The sequence below is a fragment of the Carassius carassius genome, chromosome 27 (genome assembly GCF_963082965.1).
Source record: "Carassius carassius chromosome 27, fCarCar2.1, whole genome shotgun sequence".
NCBI lineage: Eukaryota > Metazoa > Chordata > Actinopteri > Cypriniformes > Cyprinidae > Carassius > Carassius carassius.
Window position 1 is genome coordinate 7,355,398 of NC_081781.1, and position 19,909 is coordinate 7,375,306.

General features: G+C 35.7%; 1 protein-coding gene across 2 annotated transcripts; it reads left to right on the forward strand.

Annotated features, from left to right (window-relative positions):
* The first annotated feature begins 12,958 nt into the window (after positions 1–12,958).
* angel2 (angel homolog 2 (Drosophila)) lies at positions 12,959–19,509 on the forward strand. Of its 2 annotated transcripts, none has more exons than XM_059512388.1 (9): positions 12,959–13,107; positions 14,589–15,073; positions 15,170–15,399; positions 15,525–15,594; positions 16,144–16,565; positions 16,644–16,752; positions 17,877–17,916; positions 18,213–18,382; positions 18,928–19,509. In XM_059512388.1, the coding sequence occupies exons 2-9, from the start codon at positions 14,596–14,598 to the stop codon at positions 19,089–19,091; spliced, it is 1,683 nt and encodes a 560-aa protein (XP_059368371.1). In that variant the 5' UTR covers positions 12,959–13,107; positions 14,589–14,595; the 3' UTR covers positions 19,092–19,509. The 2 variants fall into 2 exon arrangements, with proteins under 2 accessions (XP_059368371.1, XP_059368370.1); XM_059512387.1 differs by lacking the exon at positions 12,959–13,107 and adding an exon at positions 13,947–14,121.
* The last annotated feature ends 400 nt before the right edge of the window (positions 19,510–19,909 follow it).

The window sequence follows — 19,909 nt, forward strand, 5'->3', positions numbered from 1 at the left end:
TTTAGCATTCTTTACTGGGTTCACTGTGCTGATGAGTTACTGTAACACGGTTTGGGTCACTGTGTCATTTCAGTTACTCGGGTGTCTGTCAGCCTAAAATGACTTTTATATTTTTAATACCCTCTTCTGATGAAACATTTAAAAGGAAACCGGTTACTTATGGGTCGTGAGATTGCTGGCGGATCCATTATAGTTGGCACAGTCGCATCTTTTAATAGCACTTTCTGCTGACTGGCTCACAAAACAATGCTGAAATATTCCAAACAAACATATATATCAGTTTTGTAAGTTGTAGTATCAGCATATCAGAATGAGTTCTGAAGGATCATGTGACACTGAAGACTGGAGCAATGGTGGTGAAAATTTAGAAATAAATGACATCATAATGTAATAATTTTTCACAATATAACATAATGTATTTTTGATCAAATTAATGCAGCCAGGATAAGCATAAAACACTTCTTTCATAAAAATTAAAACATCTTACAGACCCCAACTTGATAATGACCTTTACCATGATTGGCTAACCTTTTCAGATTAAAATTAGTACCAACACTCCCACTAATCTTCTGAATACCAAATAGGAGCTGAAATGGAAACGTAGGTGGTTGTATGTAAATCTGCTCATGGGTGTGACACCAATATCCATTTTTGCTGCATAAATCTCCATAAACACTCTTGTGGACTGGGAAAAAGCTTTGCTTTATGAATGTCAGAGCGTGTCTAAATGGTACGTCAAACTTTTTTTTATTTCAAAAGATCCAGAAAAATCCTGTTTTCGAAGATATGTCCGCTCTATTGGGTGGAAACCACTTATATAAAAGAAATATCTGAACCTGACATTAACATGATGAAACAGATGAAGCATCAGAGATCACTGTTCATGTCACTTCTTTCATGAGCTGCGACACACATACACACACACACACACACACACAGCCCTGCCAAAATGTGGAACAGCTTCAAATTGAGGATATGAGACTTGTTTGAGGACTAGCTGGCTTTGATAGGAAACATCCCACAGATGAAATCATAGGGAGAAAGATTGCAGCCTCTGCCAGCATATCTGCGCTTTAGAAGTGAAAATAGAGCAGCACTGATTGATTATTTTAAAGAGAAGGAGAGATAAAGATGTAAATTAACTTTGAATGTGTTCATACACACTTACAGGGGAATGCAGATCTTTTTGGCATGCCTCTCTAGGCTCCGAAAAAATATGGGACAAATACAGAGCATGCTCAGTTTTTGACTTAAAATTTTGTTTAAAAGTCTGTTATGTTTAATGCATTGCCTCAGTTTCTCTTGAGTCCCTGAAATGAATGCTGTCATTCAAATGATTTTCTAACATTCAGGTCAAATGAAGAACTATTCACTCATGGCAAGTTCAAACAAGAAACAGTTCATTTTTGCTCTTTGCTTTTGTCGTTCTCCAACTCCCGTTTGAAACAGAAAGAAAAGACAGAAAGACATGACCAATGTACTTAACTGCATCTCACATAGGCAGAATGAAGCTTTAAATTCCCAAATCAATACAATGTCCAATGTGCTGAGAAGCAATACATATATTTAACGATAGGAAATCTTTATGCTAAACACTAAAGCCATCTTAAACTGCATAAGCACACTGCCATTTGTCAGTTGTTAAATGCAAGCAATTGTGGGGAACCAACTTACACTGAAGTAACAGAAATGTCTCAGACACAGCGAATGAAGTTTTTGTGAAATGTATTCAGAATCTCATTTAATTCCTTGTTATAACTATAGTTTAACAAAAAATCCTTTCGGTGTGATGCAAGATCATCCTGTTAAGAGTTTATTTTGCAGAAATAACTGTAAATGATCCTGATTTCTACATGGCTACTCACTAAAAAACATGAAATGTATAACAACAAATATGAAAGACTGATTACAGTCACGGTTAAAATTGTGAAATATAAAAATGCTGGATGATGTGATTGACTAATTAGAATCCAGTATTCCTGATAGCCATTTAATAACAATTGATATAGGAATAATAAAGAATGATCACAATGATGCTAAATGTATGTATATGAAAGCAACATGAATCTCACCCAAAAACTTTAAAAATATAGCAAAACATATGAAAGATTGATATGAGTAGCGATTGTTTTGATAATGTTACTTGTATATTCTCAAAAAAAAAATAAAAAATACATAACACAATCTGCCTAGCAACAAGATCAACATGGCAATAATATTACCATCATACTATGATTACAGTCACTGTAAAGATAATGAAATATAAAAATGCTGGATGATGTCATTTAATTAGAATCCAGTGTTCCAGAAAGCCATTTAATAATTAATAAATTATGATCACAATGATGATAATTTGTATGTATATGAAAGCAATGTGAAACAGAGTCTGTAAATTATCCCACTTTTTACATGGCTATACAAAACATTTTATATATATATATATATATATATATATATAAAATAAAGAATGATCAATATGATGCTAAATGCTAAGTATATGGAAGCAAATGTAAAAAGATTTACATGATTAAATAAGAGGCTACTAATGATCCCTTAGAGACAGCTTATTAGATTCTAATGAACATGTCCTTCTTAAATGTGACCCTTAACTTTAGTGTAACAGTGCTAATTGATTACAGCACTCAGGTGGGTTTTTGGTGCAAACGTGTGAATTGCTTTGACTTCCTCTTGTCCAGAGTTCACAAGGGAGAAACTCAGTCTAACATACTGCCCTACAGACATCTGTCAGAGGATACGAGCTGGCTGGAAGCCAAATATAACGTTGATTAGAGCTTGCGAAGGTGCAGAAGTGATTTCTAATAGCTGTCAGCATCCATTTTTCAACACACAGCATCACACTGTCAATCATGGACAGCAGGATAGTTGCCAATCAGTTTGACCAGCTTGATTCTTGGCTGTTTGTTCAATCTAAAGTAATCAGGGCCATTAATTAACTTTGTGCAACACCTGCCAATTTCTGAATTGAGAAAAAGCATAAATGTCTCCTATAACGGCAAATAAACTGTATGACACAATAACCTGCACTGTATATTTATTTTGCCCCTGTGTCAATTAAGATTTTTTAGCAGTTTTATACAAAACAACGTATAGTAGCTCACTGTAAAGTGACAGTGTCACAAAAAAAAATAACAATAAAAATAAAAATGTGTGGTCTTGAGGCTGGACCAGAGGACTTTTGAAATGTTTATTAGATTTTAAGATTAGGTTATTAGGTTTATTGGAATAATTTGCTGCACTTTTAAATAAGCAACACATTTACATTTCTAATTTTGGCAGACACTTTCATCCTATGTGACTTTCCTTGCATATACTTTCTTACAGTATATATATATATACTAGATGCTGAAACTCTCATCTGACAACAAATTTCCTGATAAGCACAGAATGACTAAGAGATACAAAACAGATCTACCACTCAAAAATAATAATATACTACAGAGATCTGGTTAGTATAAATATTAAGTGCTGCAGTTTTGGGAATGTAAAACACCCTGCCAAACAACCTCCTGTGCATGCACTCGCTCAGCATGTTTCTCACCGAGCTGACAGGACCTGCAAGGTACATCTGAGGCGATCAGTGTTTCTCTAGTGAAACAAATGCCGGGACAGCTGTTCCAGCTGGCTGAGTAAAGCTGACCTCAGACAGAACACTCCGGAGGTGCATCTGTGGAAAGGTATCAGAGATTCAAGGTGTTTGAAGCTGCAGCCAGCAGCAGCAGCGCATTTGTGATCCTGCCTTATCTCTTGTCTGTAGACTATTGTGTGATGTGGAAAAGTAGTAGTGAACTGACTCAGAGAATAAGCTGACAGCACATAAACAAAGCAAGGGGAGTTAGTCAATGTAACATTTGAATGTAAATCCCAACGACAATGTAGCGGCGCTTTAAAAAAGATCACAACTGCAGTTGTCCTTGGATAACCTTTTCTAACACACATTCCTTAAAGGGATGGTTCACCCAAAAAACGATTTACCCACCCTCATGTTGTCCCTGTATGGTTTTCTTTCTTCTGAGGGACACAAAATAAGATACTCTGAAGACTGTTTTTCCCAAACAATGAAAGTGGGGTCCAAAACAACACATTTCTAAGGGCCATGATGGATCATTCAATCCCTGAGACTGTAATCCCACATCAATATGTCCACGCACACAATAATACGGCTGAATAGTCAAATGCTCATTTTGGCAAATAAACAGACCATGAACCATAAACAGACGATATGAAAAAAATAAAATACGTGTCAGAATATTGGATCCGGACATTAGGTCTTGCAGTGTAAATGCAGCCAAGGAGCTGTGTGGTTATGGAAAGCTTTATTCAGACATTGAAGAAGGCTACAAGGCTAACCGTGTTGAGAATTTCAGGTAAACTTTTGTTAATGAATTCCTCCTACACAAAGGGCTGATCGGATTGTGCAAGGAGAAGCAGGTTAGGATGTCAGAATATAACTGTTTCTCCATGCGGTGGATGTGGGTGTGCTAAAAGCGCTGATCGAATCTATGCAGAATACAAGCTAATGAAATGCATGATAGCAAGCATTCTAAATGGAAAACAACTTGGTACTTCGATAGTATACATATACACATATACATAAATACATACAAAAATGCATAGTTTCATTCATATATTGATTTTTTTTTCTTTTCTTAATTTAGATCATTATCATTTTTAGATCATTAAGCATTCATTACGACTCCATCTACATCATTGAAATTAAAGCTAGTTCTTTTGGAGTGTGTTTAAAAGAAAACCAAGCATGTGCGCTCTCTCTAAAATCTGCGATTTGGGTCAGAGGCTGGCAACATGCCTGGCTGCAATGCCATTGTGGCTCTCAGGAGCAGCTGTTCAATGGTGAGTAATTTGACAGCAGGTTGGATTTTGTTTTGTGGAGATAACAACAGGCTGTGAAGATGATCACGGTGCACCGACTGAAACCACCGCTACACGCTGGCAGTCCTGTGGACTTCTACTTCAGGTGCAAACTTTTAGAGCAGAATAGAGTGCTCAGAAATGCTCCAAGACTACTAATGGCAGAATACAAGGGAAGCAGATTTCACTTCTGCGCTCAACCATGTTTCTGGAACATCTTATTTAATTAAAGCAGAGCTTAGTAAAGCAGGCCTGAAATGTGGCTGTGGCAAGCATCAAGGTAACTTTTGCTCATTCTTACGGGTAGGAATTTAAACAAATCACTCAAGTTGACATGTAACTTATCCTGTAATATTTGTACTAGATCCATAAATGTTAGTTTAAATTATGCGGTATGATGAGGTGTGCTATTACATTTCTAACTTGGCAGCTGTTAAAAGCAGACAAAAAAGCCCAAAACTTGCATTATAGGAGGAACCAGGTCATATCTATAGAGACCAGAAGTTCTTGAGAGACCAGAGTTCTTGAGATATTTTATTACCATTTTCTAAACTATAGCGAATAAACTGTGATAATGTGAGAAATGTTAACAGGGTCTTAATAAATTATTGTTTGACTGTATATGATTTGATAAGATGGAATAATATTTCTTTTTTGACATTCTATAGTTCCATATTTCACTTTTTTTTTAAATAATGATTCGTAATAAAAAAATATATAGCACACTTTATAGTGGAATTAAAAGTTTTAAATATAAGTTCACACACATTATGTGCTTTTGTAGACATTATCAACTCTATTATCTGCCCTTAAATGTATTCTCCGCTGAAGCCACACAAGGCTATAATAAAACCCCATTGTCACACACATTTAACAACACTGATTTAAACATCTTTACACTTCATCACATCCTGGCCTCTAATACATGTCCCGATACACGGAACTCTCCTGAACAAGTGATCAATAGCTGAAAGGAAAGAGAGATTGATTTCTTCCCTGCTCTCATCCATCAATGTCTCCAAAATGAATACATCCATCTGTAAGCATATTGCTTATCGACCCCAAGTAAACCAAGATACAAAGCAAATGCGCAATTATCAAGATGCATTACGATGACGCACGATGTTGTTGGTCATTTGAATTTGGGTTACCTGACTTGCTCAGAATATGAATAAAGTCCCTATGTCCAGCTGATTTAAAAAGTGCCTGGTCTGTCATAACATAAGAATCAATAAAAAATAAAAAAAAAATAAAAACATTCTTTTTTTAAATAGAAGTCTTTTGTAACATTATAAAAGCCTTTTCTGTCACCTTTTAACCTTTGATCGATCTATCTATCTATCTATCTATCTATCTATCTATCTATCTATCTATCTATCTATCTAGTAAGGCTTATTTGGAGCTTTTTGTCTATTGATCAGTACATTTAGCAGACAGTTTTATCCAAAGTGACATTCAAATGAGAAATGACAAAGCAATCAGTTAAAAATCTTAGGAAAAGTAATGGTTACAAATCTAAGAGATATAATCTAGCCTCTGCTTAATTAAATGTTCTATTTCATTTATGCATTATATCTAGTCTCTTTAGGATGTATGACAAATGTTATGCAGGAGCACATCTTGCAATTGCACTCGGCTCTATTTTAAGTTCTCAGAGCTGTAAATTATGCAGAGACTGAATTGTAGCGGATGTGTTGATATCCTCCTCTCACATCTCTGACACACAGTGTAGTCGTGGCTAGCATAACAGCGGGATGCTAAATGTGAGAAGCTTAGTCACAAAATGAACTTCCCACTCTGGCCTTACTCAAGTTTGGCAACTTCATTGTACTTTAATCAGGTTTTATTTTTCTGCTCACATCTCACTTGTATTAACAGATTTTGAAATTTTGAGTTTGTGGCACAAGATTTGTTGCTCTGACCTTTTTGCAGCCATACAACATTTATGAAAGCTTGTTTCTGCCATGGGATAAAAGGAAAACACAAAAATTGTGTTTGTCTCACAATTCTGAGTTTGCATAATCCTTACATTCTCCCTCAAAATTGTATTTACAGAATATTTTGCAACATGATAGCTTGCAGTTTTAAACTTTTCATATTCAAAGTTTATGTCTTGCAATTCAGCATTTATTTCTAGCGATTCTTAGGAAAAAGTCTGAATTTAGATATATAGAGTCTCAATTATGAAAAAAAAGTTAGATTATTATTTTTTTAATCCTTGACAGAAAAGGGATTTTTCCATGTATATTGATTTGCTTATGCTGTAGCTCAGGGGAAAGACTATGAAAACACTTCTAGGTATTGTGGTGGCAGATTTGGGATGTGATAAAAAAGGAAAAAGGAAATTAAAACCTTTTAAATGCATCTCACATAGCTTATTCCATCTGCAAAGCATCTGTCTTGAAGTGCATTTTATCAGGAGTTTATTGCTCAAAATGAAAATTTCAGAGAACCAAATGCCTGTCTGATACAAAACATGAAACCTAAGCAGAAATATACATTCTGAGAATATGCATTGTGCCTAAAGTTTGGTTATGGATTGCTCGAGTCTTCCAGATGCCAGTAAAACACCTTCATAAAAGCCTCGCATCAGATCATGCAAACCCATTTACCCCGCTGCTTGATCCCGCAAGGAATACAGGGCTAAAAGTGTCTTTTTTTACACATTTGAATGCCTCAGTACAAGTGCATGAAATTACACTTCAAATTGGCATGCGTTTTCCCTCCCTACAGGGAAGGATGCATTCCCACGTCTTGGTACATTAATCAACTGGAAATTGAGACAACGGGTGAACACACTGTCACAGAGCCAAATATAATGTAGAACTTCCACTGCCTCAAACAAACCAGAGGGTCTCTGGTATCACTCAGTTCATTAACATTTCATACAGAGAATACAACAGAACAGCCCTCTGGAGTGAGACTGTCTTTTTTACACCGGCTGCAAGTAGAAAGGAAGGGTAACCACACACTTTTGAACCTGTAACAGACGTTCTGCTTCCTAGCGTGTTTCCAACGTGTGAGCCAACGCAAAACAACCTCAAATCTAGGTTGTTTTCCAACCTATAAATTCCTGTAACAGGACTGCCAGCGTCTTTCAAAGAAATATCTCTTCGAAAAAAATATGAAAAAAGAGCTGTTAATTATATAACACATTTACTCAATGTGGGGATAGTTCACCCAAAACCATTATTTAGGCTTCTTACCCTCATGTTGTTCCAAAACTGTATACATTTCTTTCTTCTGGGTAACATGAAATTAGATTTCGACAGTCAATGGTCACCAACATTCTTTAAAACAACTTCCTTTTTTCCCCCACAGAAACAAAGTAAAGTCTAACCTGTGCAGATTCTGGAAATGAGATAATGGTTACATAATCTACCATTTAAATCAGCAGCTCTTCAGCATAACGCATTGACATGCGCTGGAAAATCCGGTCCCTGGGGATGTTTAGTATATTCTTGTTTGATTCATCCTGCAATATTCAGACATTTTTATATCAAGGAGGAGAACTAAGTTACAGAATTACTTAGAAGCTAAATAGACTTGAAAAATGCATAGTTTGAAGTAAAAATTACAAATTTAAGTGGCCTGTTTGCCTGGGAATTACTCCTGTTAAATACACAAGCCTCTAATTCGCATTTATATTTATGTTTCACAGTATTTTCTAAATGAAATACTACTACACTTTTATATGGAATGCATTTCACCGCATTTAACTCAACAAAAGGCAACAGTAATGAGTCTCGTAATGTCTCAGATTATGTCAGTTTAGAGTTCTCTTTGAATTGTGCTTAAGATATGCCATAGAGAGCCACAAAAACAGATTGATTAGCTACATGAACAAGGTCACTGGCTGATGTCTGAATCCCTTTATATCGTGCTGGGCTGGCACTGTCTATCAAAATGAGTAGTGCTTTATTTTACTGCTGAAAAAGTATTTTAATAGTCAGTAAAAGCGATATCAATATATAAATATATATAAAAGGTACAAAAGCTGTCACTGGGGCAGTACCTTCTTAAATCTAGCCTGAGACAGAATGATAATCAGCTCAATTTATATGCATCTTTTTAAACAGTGAATGTTTTAGATAATGAAAAGAATACATATATATTAGATCTGCCCACTGATCTGAGATGTGGCATAGATGTGGGGCAGCTACTCACCGGCTTAAAGAGAGAGTTCATAATATTCAGAAGATCTAAGGAGTATCCCCTCTTAATCTATCCAGATCAACCTTTGCCATGTAGCACTGTCTTTGTCACTCAGATGTCAGATTTAAGCAGGGGATAGAGTGAGGCATCTTCAGAAGACAGAACTATTCCATCTTAAACTATCACCAGAGCAGCTATTAACCAATATATGCCTCCGATGGTATGACAGTTCACACAATAATACACTCTACAGTGTAAATATCTGTCACTGTAAATATAATACAATATAGAATTTGTGGAACATTTACAGTATATTAGTAAATGTATATTTCCTGTTACTCTTTACACTTTAATTCAAAAGTTTGAGGTCAAATTCTAGTAATGTTTTTCAAAAGATGTCTTATGCTCACCAAGGCTGAATTTATTTAATCAAAAATACAGTAAAAGACTGTAAAATTAGATCACCATTTAAAAGAACTCTTCTATTTTTTATGAAAATTATTTTCTGTGAGTTTTCAGCAGACATCAGATCACTCCAGTCTTCAGTGTCACATGATCCTTCAGAAATCATTCTAATATTCTCAAGAAACATCTCTTATTATTATCAATGGTGCAAACTGTTCTGCTTAATCTGAAAAGCAAATATTTTTTCACAATATAAAATGTCACTTTTGATTTAAATGTATCCCTGCTGAATGAAGTATTAATCTCTTTCTCAAATAAATAAATTCAATTAAAATTCTTACCAAAAACTTTTTGAATAGCTGAGCATATTTATATTTAGTGTGTTTTTCATAATCAAATAAATGTTCTATACAGAACCCCATGGCATAACATGAGCCAAAAATCCATTTTCTATTCCAATAATATTATTTACATGTATAAAACTGTGAACATGATTGAAGATCAGTCCTTTTGGAGAGACGAAATAAAACAAAACTGATTAAAAAGCGGTTAGATTTCCAACCAGCCAAACATGGGAGTCACGCTCGATTACTATTAAATCAATAGATCTGAGCCGCTGGTGGCCTGTCTTTGCTGTAAGGTAATTATATTTTAATTCAAGTCACATTTTACACTCCAGCTTGATCCTATTAAAGAGTGAGACGGGAATGGCCTTTGCTCGCTAAACTACTAATCTACTTCTACGCCTGCCACCTGATGTTTCGCGTAAAGACTGACTTGTAATAAACCTCTAGGCCTTCAACACCACACAACGACAGAGAGTAATACCAAACAGTATTTCTATTACTTAAGCTTCATAATAATAATAATAATTTCATTATTTCAGTACTGTACATTAAAAAAGAAAATGATGAGTAATCGCTTTTAAATACACTGGCTTCTAATTATGTAATTTGTGTCTTTAGCATTCATTGGGGGGTGTTGGCGCAGTGGATAAGACACATGCCATTGGCGTGAGAGACCCGGGTTCGAATCCACTGTGAGACACCAATGTGTCCCTGAGCAAGACACTTAACCCCTAGTTGCTCCAGAGGCGTGCGACCTCTGACATATATAGCAATTGTAAGTCGCTTTGGATAAAAGCGTCAGCTAAATGTAAATGTAATGTAATTACATTGGTGGAAAATGAACTGATTGGGTTCATGGTTTTTTTAAAATATTGCAATCAATTTTTAATGTTTCATTGCTGTGACATCCTATACAGCTCTGCTGTCTCTCTGTTTCTTTTCAAAGTGTCTCATTTCTCAATAACCCTTTCGTCATACTGTCTTTGGGGAAGGAAATATTTGAAAATGCATTTCACACATCAGACTAAATGAATGCGAGACCTTCGTCTACTTTGACCCATTTACCGTGACCCTTCTTTAACCTGGCCTGCCTCGCGGTTATCTGCAGATGTTAATATTTGATGTCTGTGTGGTCAGAAGGACCAAGGTGAACCTCAGAACTGCTGAGGCTGACAAGTGTTATATAAAAAGCGGTTAATGTTTCATCCCTGCGTTTCTGCATGAGGGGTCTGCATGGAAATTTGAAAGCAGAACTAAAAATAATGAGACGCCTCCTTTTTTGATACAAACCCCAGCTCATTTCAACAAAATGTTGCAGTTCACTGTCTCCTTATTATAGTCCTTCTCTTAGTATTACCTCCAATTACAGCACGAAACCTCCTCTTCTAATGTCCCTTGCTGTGTCAACCTGATCAACACGCTTTCTACGCCAAATTACACCCACCATCCAACCAATTTATATTTAGTAAATGAAAACATTTCAGCATATTTTTTGTTTATTTACTTATCGATTTGACAGCCTCCCCAAATAAATTTTTTACAGAAATGTCCTCTTAAACTGGTATTTATGCAGCAAAGGCACAGCAATATGAGCTAATGAGCCGTGTCGGTGGTATATAGGGTCATGCTGCCGGACAGATGGCTGGAGAGCATTGATCAGCCGCCTTATCAAAAATAACAAAACGGATTTGTGGGACCATGACTCACATAATCTGTGAGTTGGATTCATCTATGCAGTCATATACAGTTGGAAAAAATAATGTTAATAACCATTATATTAAGCCTTAATATAATTTGTGTAGGCTACTGTTGTCTATTTTCTCTAGGTAGTAGTATAAGTTGTTTTAAGCAGTGTGTAGCACAAGTGATCTGTGTAATCCTTGACTTGTCAGACTTCCAAAAAGGCCAATTGTTGGGAGACTATTTAGCAGGAGTGGTGTATAACAGTCTTGATGATTATGATTGCATCCACAAATATGGCAAGACATCGGTTAAGACGTATTTAGTGGGTGAAAACTTAAAGTGTATGATCAAACACTAAGAAGGACTGTGTGCAAACAACACAATATTACTACAGCAATGTGACAGCAAACCTCAATATTGATCCTTAAAGACCCTGTTTCCATGAAAACCAACCATAGAGATCTTCACAATGCCACCATGAAGGAAAGATCTGCCGCTGCTAAAGCTTTTATCACAGAAACATGTAGTGTCATGATCATAAAACCTGGAAAGTTGGAACACCAAAATTAACTTGAACATGCTTGAATATTTGTACAGTTTCGGAGAGAAGATTGAGATGCAGGTTCCTTCCTTCGACTGGCAGTTGTTTTTATAGACTTTAATAAATAATGCCATTTCTCAGGTTCGCATTATTTTGTCCAGCCCCTGTAGCTACTTAGCATTCTGGTTCACATCATGATGTAAGAAAGCACACTAAACACTGATTTCAGACAGTGGGTTTTGAAAACCTGCTCCAGAGATGCTCTATATTCCTAAAATAATATAGAGGTTTAGAATCAAACAGCCTCAATACTTACTTCATTAATGCACTTTGTACAACTGCAACAACTTTCTAGCACTCTTAATTAATTGATAACTGGAGTAATAAAAAAACATGAGTATTTTTGCTGTATGTTTCAGGAAACTCGAGTAACTAGAGTGAATCTACGTGGAGATTTTTCACAGATTATTTAAAATGATTAAACAGGTCACGTGACGTTTTGGCCAAGCACGACTGTTTACCGTGTATAAAGATGCAAATAAGTAGGGTTTACAAATTTACATCTTTAAACTTCACTGCTCATTGTTAATATCTGACTCAAGAAAATATGAAAAGTGTGACAAGACACAAACCAGACAAGATAACCCAGGATCCTAGTTAAGAATAAATTTAATATTAACAATTTTACTTGCAAAAAGGCCCTGTGAATATTGAGTAAAGTAAATCCACAATACAAGAGGGACCTCTTGTGGTTACCACATATGCTCACACAATACATAATTAATTTTGTCCCTCCTAGTAGCTACGTTTTTTTTCTATTGATATGATAAAATATTTATTTTCAGATATACTGTATAAATTGCAAATTAGTTGCATGAATAATTTGATTTTTTTTTTCACAGGAAAGACCAGTGAGTAAAACCACTGTATCGTGCATAATTATGTCACAGTAACAAAGCACGAACCATCCACAGACAGAGAAGACCAGACATGCGCCAACAATCTGAGCATTTTAATGGGACATCGGCAACAATCATTTAATATCTAGATCGAAAGTTCCGCTTTGTATTAATCGTGGATTCTCGGGTAAGAAATGTTCAAAATGCATGATAGTTTTATCGGCAAAAATACACCGGTAAGTGAACGCGGCCAAATAGCCTATGCGTTTCAAAACCTTATGAATACATGATCTATCAAGACTTTAAAAAACGACAATTACTTGCTCAGCGTTATCATCAATGCTCAAAACATTTGCAGCGACTAACAAATTTGCTTGTGCAGGAATGTTGTAGTGTTTTGTTACATCATGCTTTCCGTCATACGAGTCTGACTCTTTTGCGCGAATCGATTCTTTCGATCAGTTCATTTCAATGAAACGGACCAAAAAAAGTTTAGTAGTTCTTTTACTTCATGTAGATGTCTTTAACATAGCGATAACATATTCCATACTTTAAAACGTTCCAATCCATTCATATGCTTCTGTTTATTACGCATTTTAGTTCAGTTTGTTGCAGCCATGATTCAGTTCTTAATTAAACGATTCCTTAAACCAAAACATTCATATTAAAAATCTATCTAAAACTGTATTTTACTCATAGACTGTATAAAAAGATTTTAATGCTATAATATAAATACTACAAAAATGTATTTTGAAATGATTAAAAATGTACTTAAACCCACTATAAGTAGTCTGCCAAATACATAAGTTTAAATACTTACTCTTTTTCGAATATGTATTTTTAAAATGTATTACAATCAAAAAACAAACATTCCAGTACGCGTAATTTCCGCTGTTCGTTTTTGAAGTAACTCAATTTTGCACAACAAACAAGCGTCGACTTATCAGAAAAGATCCGACTCACAAGAACGATTCGTTGATGAATTGGAATCGGACATGTCGGATGACGTCATATTCAAACGCCATCTGTGTCTGTTATGCTAGCATGCAACAGTAACAGCTAACAGTAGACGCGGTTTCACAATAGTTTTTTGAATTTCACTCGGCAAAGATGGTGCTAGAAAGTGTCGTTTTATGATAATAGGACGCTACATGCGTCGACACGCGAATGTTAACTATGTCAGACCAGGAGTGTCTCCAAAGTAAGTTCATATTTGAATTGTGAGATTTCCTGTTGACTGTATTGAAATCAAAACAACGTGATACTATTAATAATATTACTTTAAAACAGTATTCTTAAGAAAACATATAATATTATTCTAAAACACAATTATAGAGGATTTTAGCAGACTAAGATTAGTTTTATTATACGGTATTTACTAAAACATTCTGACGTATTTAATCGTGTATATTTATTTTTTATATTTAATAGTATAACTACTCATTTCCTTGCTTAGTTTCTATTTAAATCATGTTATTATATGGGGGAAAATAGTTGCATAAATACATTTATAAACACTAACTACCATTTAAGAATTAAAAAGTCTTAACAGATATTTCTAATGATTTTACAATAATCCAGTTATTAACTACAGTTAGTTTTTTTCTGAATTCTGGTAAAGATGTCAAAGATTTTGCTCTGTGGTGTAATTAATCTTTTCTCTTGCAGTGATCCCATGTTTAGCCGTTACCTGAGCACAGTGGGCTTTCCGCAAGCTCAGACCGTTTATTCCCACTGGAGACACTGGTATCAGCCTGGTCATTTATGGTTGACATATCCATCCCACCTGCAGCATCCCTCATCCCCCTTCAGCACTGTCAGACACCCCTCCAGTAGGCCCCCAAGACCTCCAAATCCATACAACTGGAGCTCCTGGAGGCAAACTGGAATACTGCCACACGCTCAACCCAGACGAGGCCTTCAGCTTTCTGCAGGTCTGATGGACCGCTGTAATAGCGAGCCACCACCGAAAAGAAAGAGGAGCGCAGACGGGAGGCAAGCAGGGGATAAATCTCAGCGCTCGCCTGAACGTTCACCTCCAAAAAGCAGCAGGAGTCCAAAAGGAAGTCCTGAATGGCTACGCAATGTAACCGGCTCGCCAGTTCCTCCTGGAAAATTTCCGTCAGACCCTAAAAAGTCTCCATCCACACCTGGTGAATGATTTAAACTTGAATTTCAATCTAAACTGATGTATTATTATTGTTGTTAATGTAGTTGTCCATAAAAAGCTAAATCTTTTACCTCAACAGAGTTAAAGAGACATTGGGAGGATCTCTCTCACCTCTGTAATGCTGTACCGTCTATGAATGGAGGGAGACAAAAATGGCCATTTGACTTTTCTGTGATGTCCTACAATATCCTCTCACAAGATCTGCTCTGTGATAACACGTACCTTTACAGACATTGTCATCCTCCAATTCTGGATTGGTGCCATAGGTATCCAAACATCATCAAAGAACTGGAACAGCACAGTGCTGATGTAAGTGAATGAACCATTTGTGAATGAATTGCAGAATAATGTTCTTTTTTGTTTGTTTTCTGTCATGTTCAGTGAACAGGAGTAGATGATTTCCTTAAATATCTGCAATAACTTTCTCTCTATAGATAATGTGCCTGCAGGAGGTGCAAGAGGACCACTATAAGCAACAAATCAAACCCTCACTAGAGTCTTTAGGTACTTTACACCCTTGATGTCTAAATATATATTTAGTTTTGTTGAGGACTTCAGATGTTGTATATTATTCAAAATATTTATCAGATTTTTTTAATGGGATAAAAATACAGTAAAACTGTAATATCATGAAATTTTATCAGTTTAAAATCATTTCTATTTGAATATACTTGAAATTGTAATTAAACCCATTTTCTATTTATCAATGTTAAACTGTTGTGCTGCCTAATACATACCGTGATGCATTTTTTCAGGATTATTTGATGAATAGAAGATTCAAAAGAACAGCAAGCATGTATTTAAAATATTTTTTAACAATGTAAAGGAGTGTCAACTCTTAACTTAACTACCACTTAAACAATTCAATGTATCCCTGCTGAATAAATGCAATGATCAATTAAAAAAAAGAAATATGATGTTATTGTAATGGGAAAAAATTAATAAAAATAAAAGCATTTTTCAGTGGACATTTGAAACATTCTGTATTAATGAGATAATACAATGAATAGAATACTTAATTTTTAATTCTGCAATCCTTGGCCCATAAAACAGGCTACCATTGTGAATACAAACGGAGAACGGGACTGAAGCCTGACGGATGTGCTGTGGTCTTTAAACGGGAGCGCTTCTCTTTGGTCTCCTGTCACCCTGTGGAGTATTTCCGGCATGGCATCCCTCTACTGGACCGTGATAACGTGGGCCTGATTGTGCTGCTCCGGCCCATTGACCCCCACAGCTCCCTCACCAACATCTGTGTGGCCAACACACATTTACTGTATAACCCTAGACGTGGGGACATTAAACTGGCCCAGCTGGCTATGCTGCTGGCAGAGATAAGCCGGGTGGCCCAGTTACCTGACAGCAGTGTTTGTCCTGTGCTGCTCTGTGGGGATTTTAACTCCGTTCCCTGGTCTCCGCTGTATCGCTTTATTAAGGACAGCAGACTGGAATATGATGACTTGCCTATCGGAAAGGTAAAGAATCCTGCAACAATTCCTCACTCTGATTTTTTTCAGACACATTTTAAATTGTATGACTTGTTGATTTCGCAGGTGTCAGGACAGGAGGAGAACCCGAGGGGACAGCGTATTCTAACAGTGCCAATTTGGCCCAGAAGTCTGGGCATCTCTCAGCAGTGCCAGTATGAAAGCCGAACAACAGGTCACCTTTCAGTCCTAATTAGATATAATTTAAACAGATAATCATTGGCAAATTTAGAAACACTGACAGATAAATAACGTAACATTATGTTCCACAGTGTATTGAAATGTTATTTCTAATGATAACAATATGTACTTCAAAAGTTTGTTCTGTAAGATTTTTGAATGTTATAAAAATAAGTATTTTTTTCCTACGAAGGCTGCATTTATTTGATCAAAAATACCAACAAAAATTAAAACAGTAATATTGTGAAATATTTAAATATTCGTCTTCTTTTTTAAGATGTTATTTGATGGTAAAGCTGAATTTTCAAGCAGCCATTACTCCAGTCTTCAGAGTCACATGATCCTTCAGAAATAATTTTGATATGCTGATTTGGTGCTCAAGAAACATTTCTTATTATTATCAGTGTTGAAAATTGTTGTGCTGCTTAATATTTTGATTAAAATGAACAATGTTGATTTAAAATCGTATGTAATATTATGCCTTTATTCTCACTTTTGATCAATTTAATATATACTTGCTGAATTTGATTCAATTAATTAAAGTCTTACTTGCCTAAAATTTATGAACAGAAGTGTACATTAACTGTTAAATGTACACATTAAAGTGTACATTAACAGCAGCCCAAAACGCATAGGCCAAACTTACAAATGTATTAATGTCATTAGATGAGATTTAAAATATTAAACCAGGTGGCATCGGAAAATAAAGGATGCAAGTCCTTTTCTCAAAACAGATATCTATTTTAGTCATTTTTGCAGTGACTCTTAACTAGTTGGTGTAAAAGAAGAAAAAAAAGATTTTTATTGCATGTTTGATATAATTTGTCCTGAAGTTTACACAATAAGTGTCCAGATACTTTTTAACTTAATTCTTTTATCATTTAAACCTTTGCCAAACCAAATGCCATTTGCTTTGATATTTTATTAAATGCAATGTTATGCAATATATTCTTTAGTGTCAGAATCATTTAACTGTTATGCACTTAAAAGCAGTAATTAAATTTAGTCTAATAATGTAATATACAATAATATTAAAACAGAGGCTGTCCTAACTTTAATGGCATTCTGGAATAACTTTAAAGATTTCATTCTAACATTTAGTTTAAATTCTTTTCACAGATACTGATTCGAAGGATTTAGAGCAAGCAGAACTGGATGGGTAAATATAAATCCATATCTCTACAGGGCCTTGGTTGATTTAGTCATCCCAGTCACATTGATAAAAATATTAGAATATTACATCTTCTCACCGTAAGTTTCTGGATATCTTTTGTGTTCTTCAGCCACTGATGTTTTAAAACCTAGCTGACTTAACAGTCAGTGCTGTTAAGCAAATTTAAGGTGAAGAGATTGGACAGCTCAAAGTGAAGTGGAGTCCTGTGAAGGGTCTTTTCTCAGTGAGTCGATCTTTAAATTCTAACACAATTTATTCTTTTCTCTCATGTGATCTATTAGTAGTTTGACCAAGCCCAGCATTGAGCACTGTTTGAAGCTGACCTCTGCATACTCCCACTACCTGAAAGAGAGCGGTCACCCTGAGATCACCACATGTCATTCACGGACAGCCATAACCGTCGATTACGTCTTCTACTCTGCAGCAATGGGGGATGTGATGGCTCAAGCAGGTTTGTCTATTACTATTCTTTTAAATCGCTGGGAAATACTCTGAAATAGTTGTTGTGGAATGTAAAATTTAATTTCAAATAGAAAATCTGATTATTCAATTCTACAGCTATTATAGTTGCTGTCACCACATAAACGTGTATTCTTCATCAGAATTGTAGAATTACATCACTAGCTCACCAATGGATCCTCTGCGGTGAATGGGTGCCGTCAGAATGAGAGTCCAAGCAGAGGATCCATTGGTGAGCAAGTGACGTAATGGTAAATTTCTCAAAATCTGTTTAAAAATAAAAAACATCTACATCTTGAATAGCCTGAGAGTGAATATATTTTGAACAAATGTACATTTTTGGGTGAACTGTTCCTTTAAGGATCCTCAAAGAAGAAGTTGCTGCCGCTTGACTATCAATGTACATGTTACATCACTGCTCCTGTAATCATGTGACCTGTGATGCTGCAGTTTGCTGCAGTGCAGTACATTCAACAGCAAAATTTCTGCTGCTGCTGGTTACCATGGCACTGATTTTTTCCCCCCTCGTTTACCCAGAATGCAGTGTGCCACCAGAGAAGGGTCTGCAGCTGCTGGGCAGGTTATCCCTGGTGGGGGAAGATGTACTCCAGAAGGTTAACGGTCTTCCCAACCAGCACAACTCCTCTGACCACCTGCCACTTTTGACACGTTTCCGTCTGCACCCTCAAGTTGATGGCTGACATTACAAAAGTGCTTGGGAGTATCATAAAGCCTTTAATATGTTTGTAGCTAGAGAAGGAGCATTTTACTAACAAACTCAAAAAAGAAAAAGAAAAAGTTTTTGTTTTTGTTTCAGACCAGCATAAAATGGCATGACTCCCAGATTATCTTGAGATGGTCAATATCAAACTTAAAGTAGAAGTGGAATTGCAGATGTTGATAAATTTTTTACCCAGTGCATTATGGAAAGGTGACATGCACTCTGTAATCAATAAATTAGGAATGTTTTATTACGAAATATGGCAGCTTTGACACTAAGCAAGTCATTTAAAGTACATTTTATTTTTTTCAAGGTTTTACAAGGTAACTATTTGAGACATGCATCATTTTAAAGATTAAAAGACGGTGAAAAAATAAATGATTTGATCTTCAAGCTGACATACTTGTAGTATTTTTATGGTGTTGCTCCTTTATTTTGGCAAAAGAAAAAAAAAGGCAACATGCCAAGAACAGAGAAATTCTTATGCTAATAATATAATTTATTATTAAAATATTTATTATGTTTGAAAAATTTAAAATATGTGCATTTTACTAATGCTATTAAAGGGATACTCCACCCCAAAATGAAAATTTTGTCATTAATCACTTACCCCCATGTCGTTCCAAACCTGTAAAAGCTTCATTCGTCTTCAGAAAACAGTTTGAGATATTTTTGATGAAAACTGGGAGGTAGGCAGGCAGTGTAGGCTCTTGCCACAAGGATACTTTTTTACGTATGTTTATGCTTTGATTTGAAAGAAAACAAGACAACCTTATGGCCCAGCTGACTCAGAAGAGC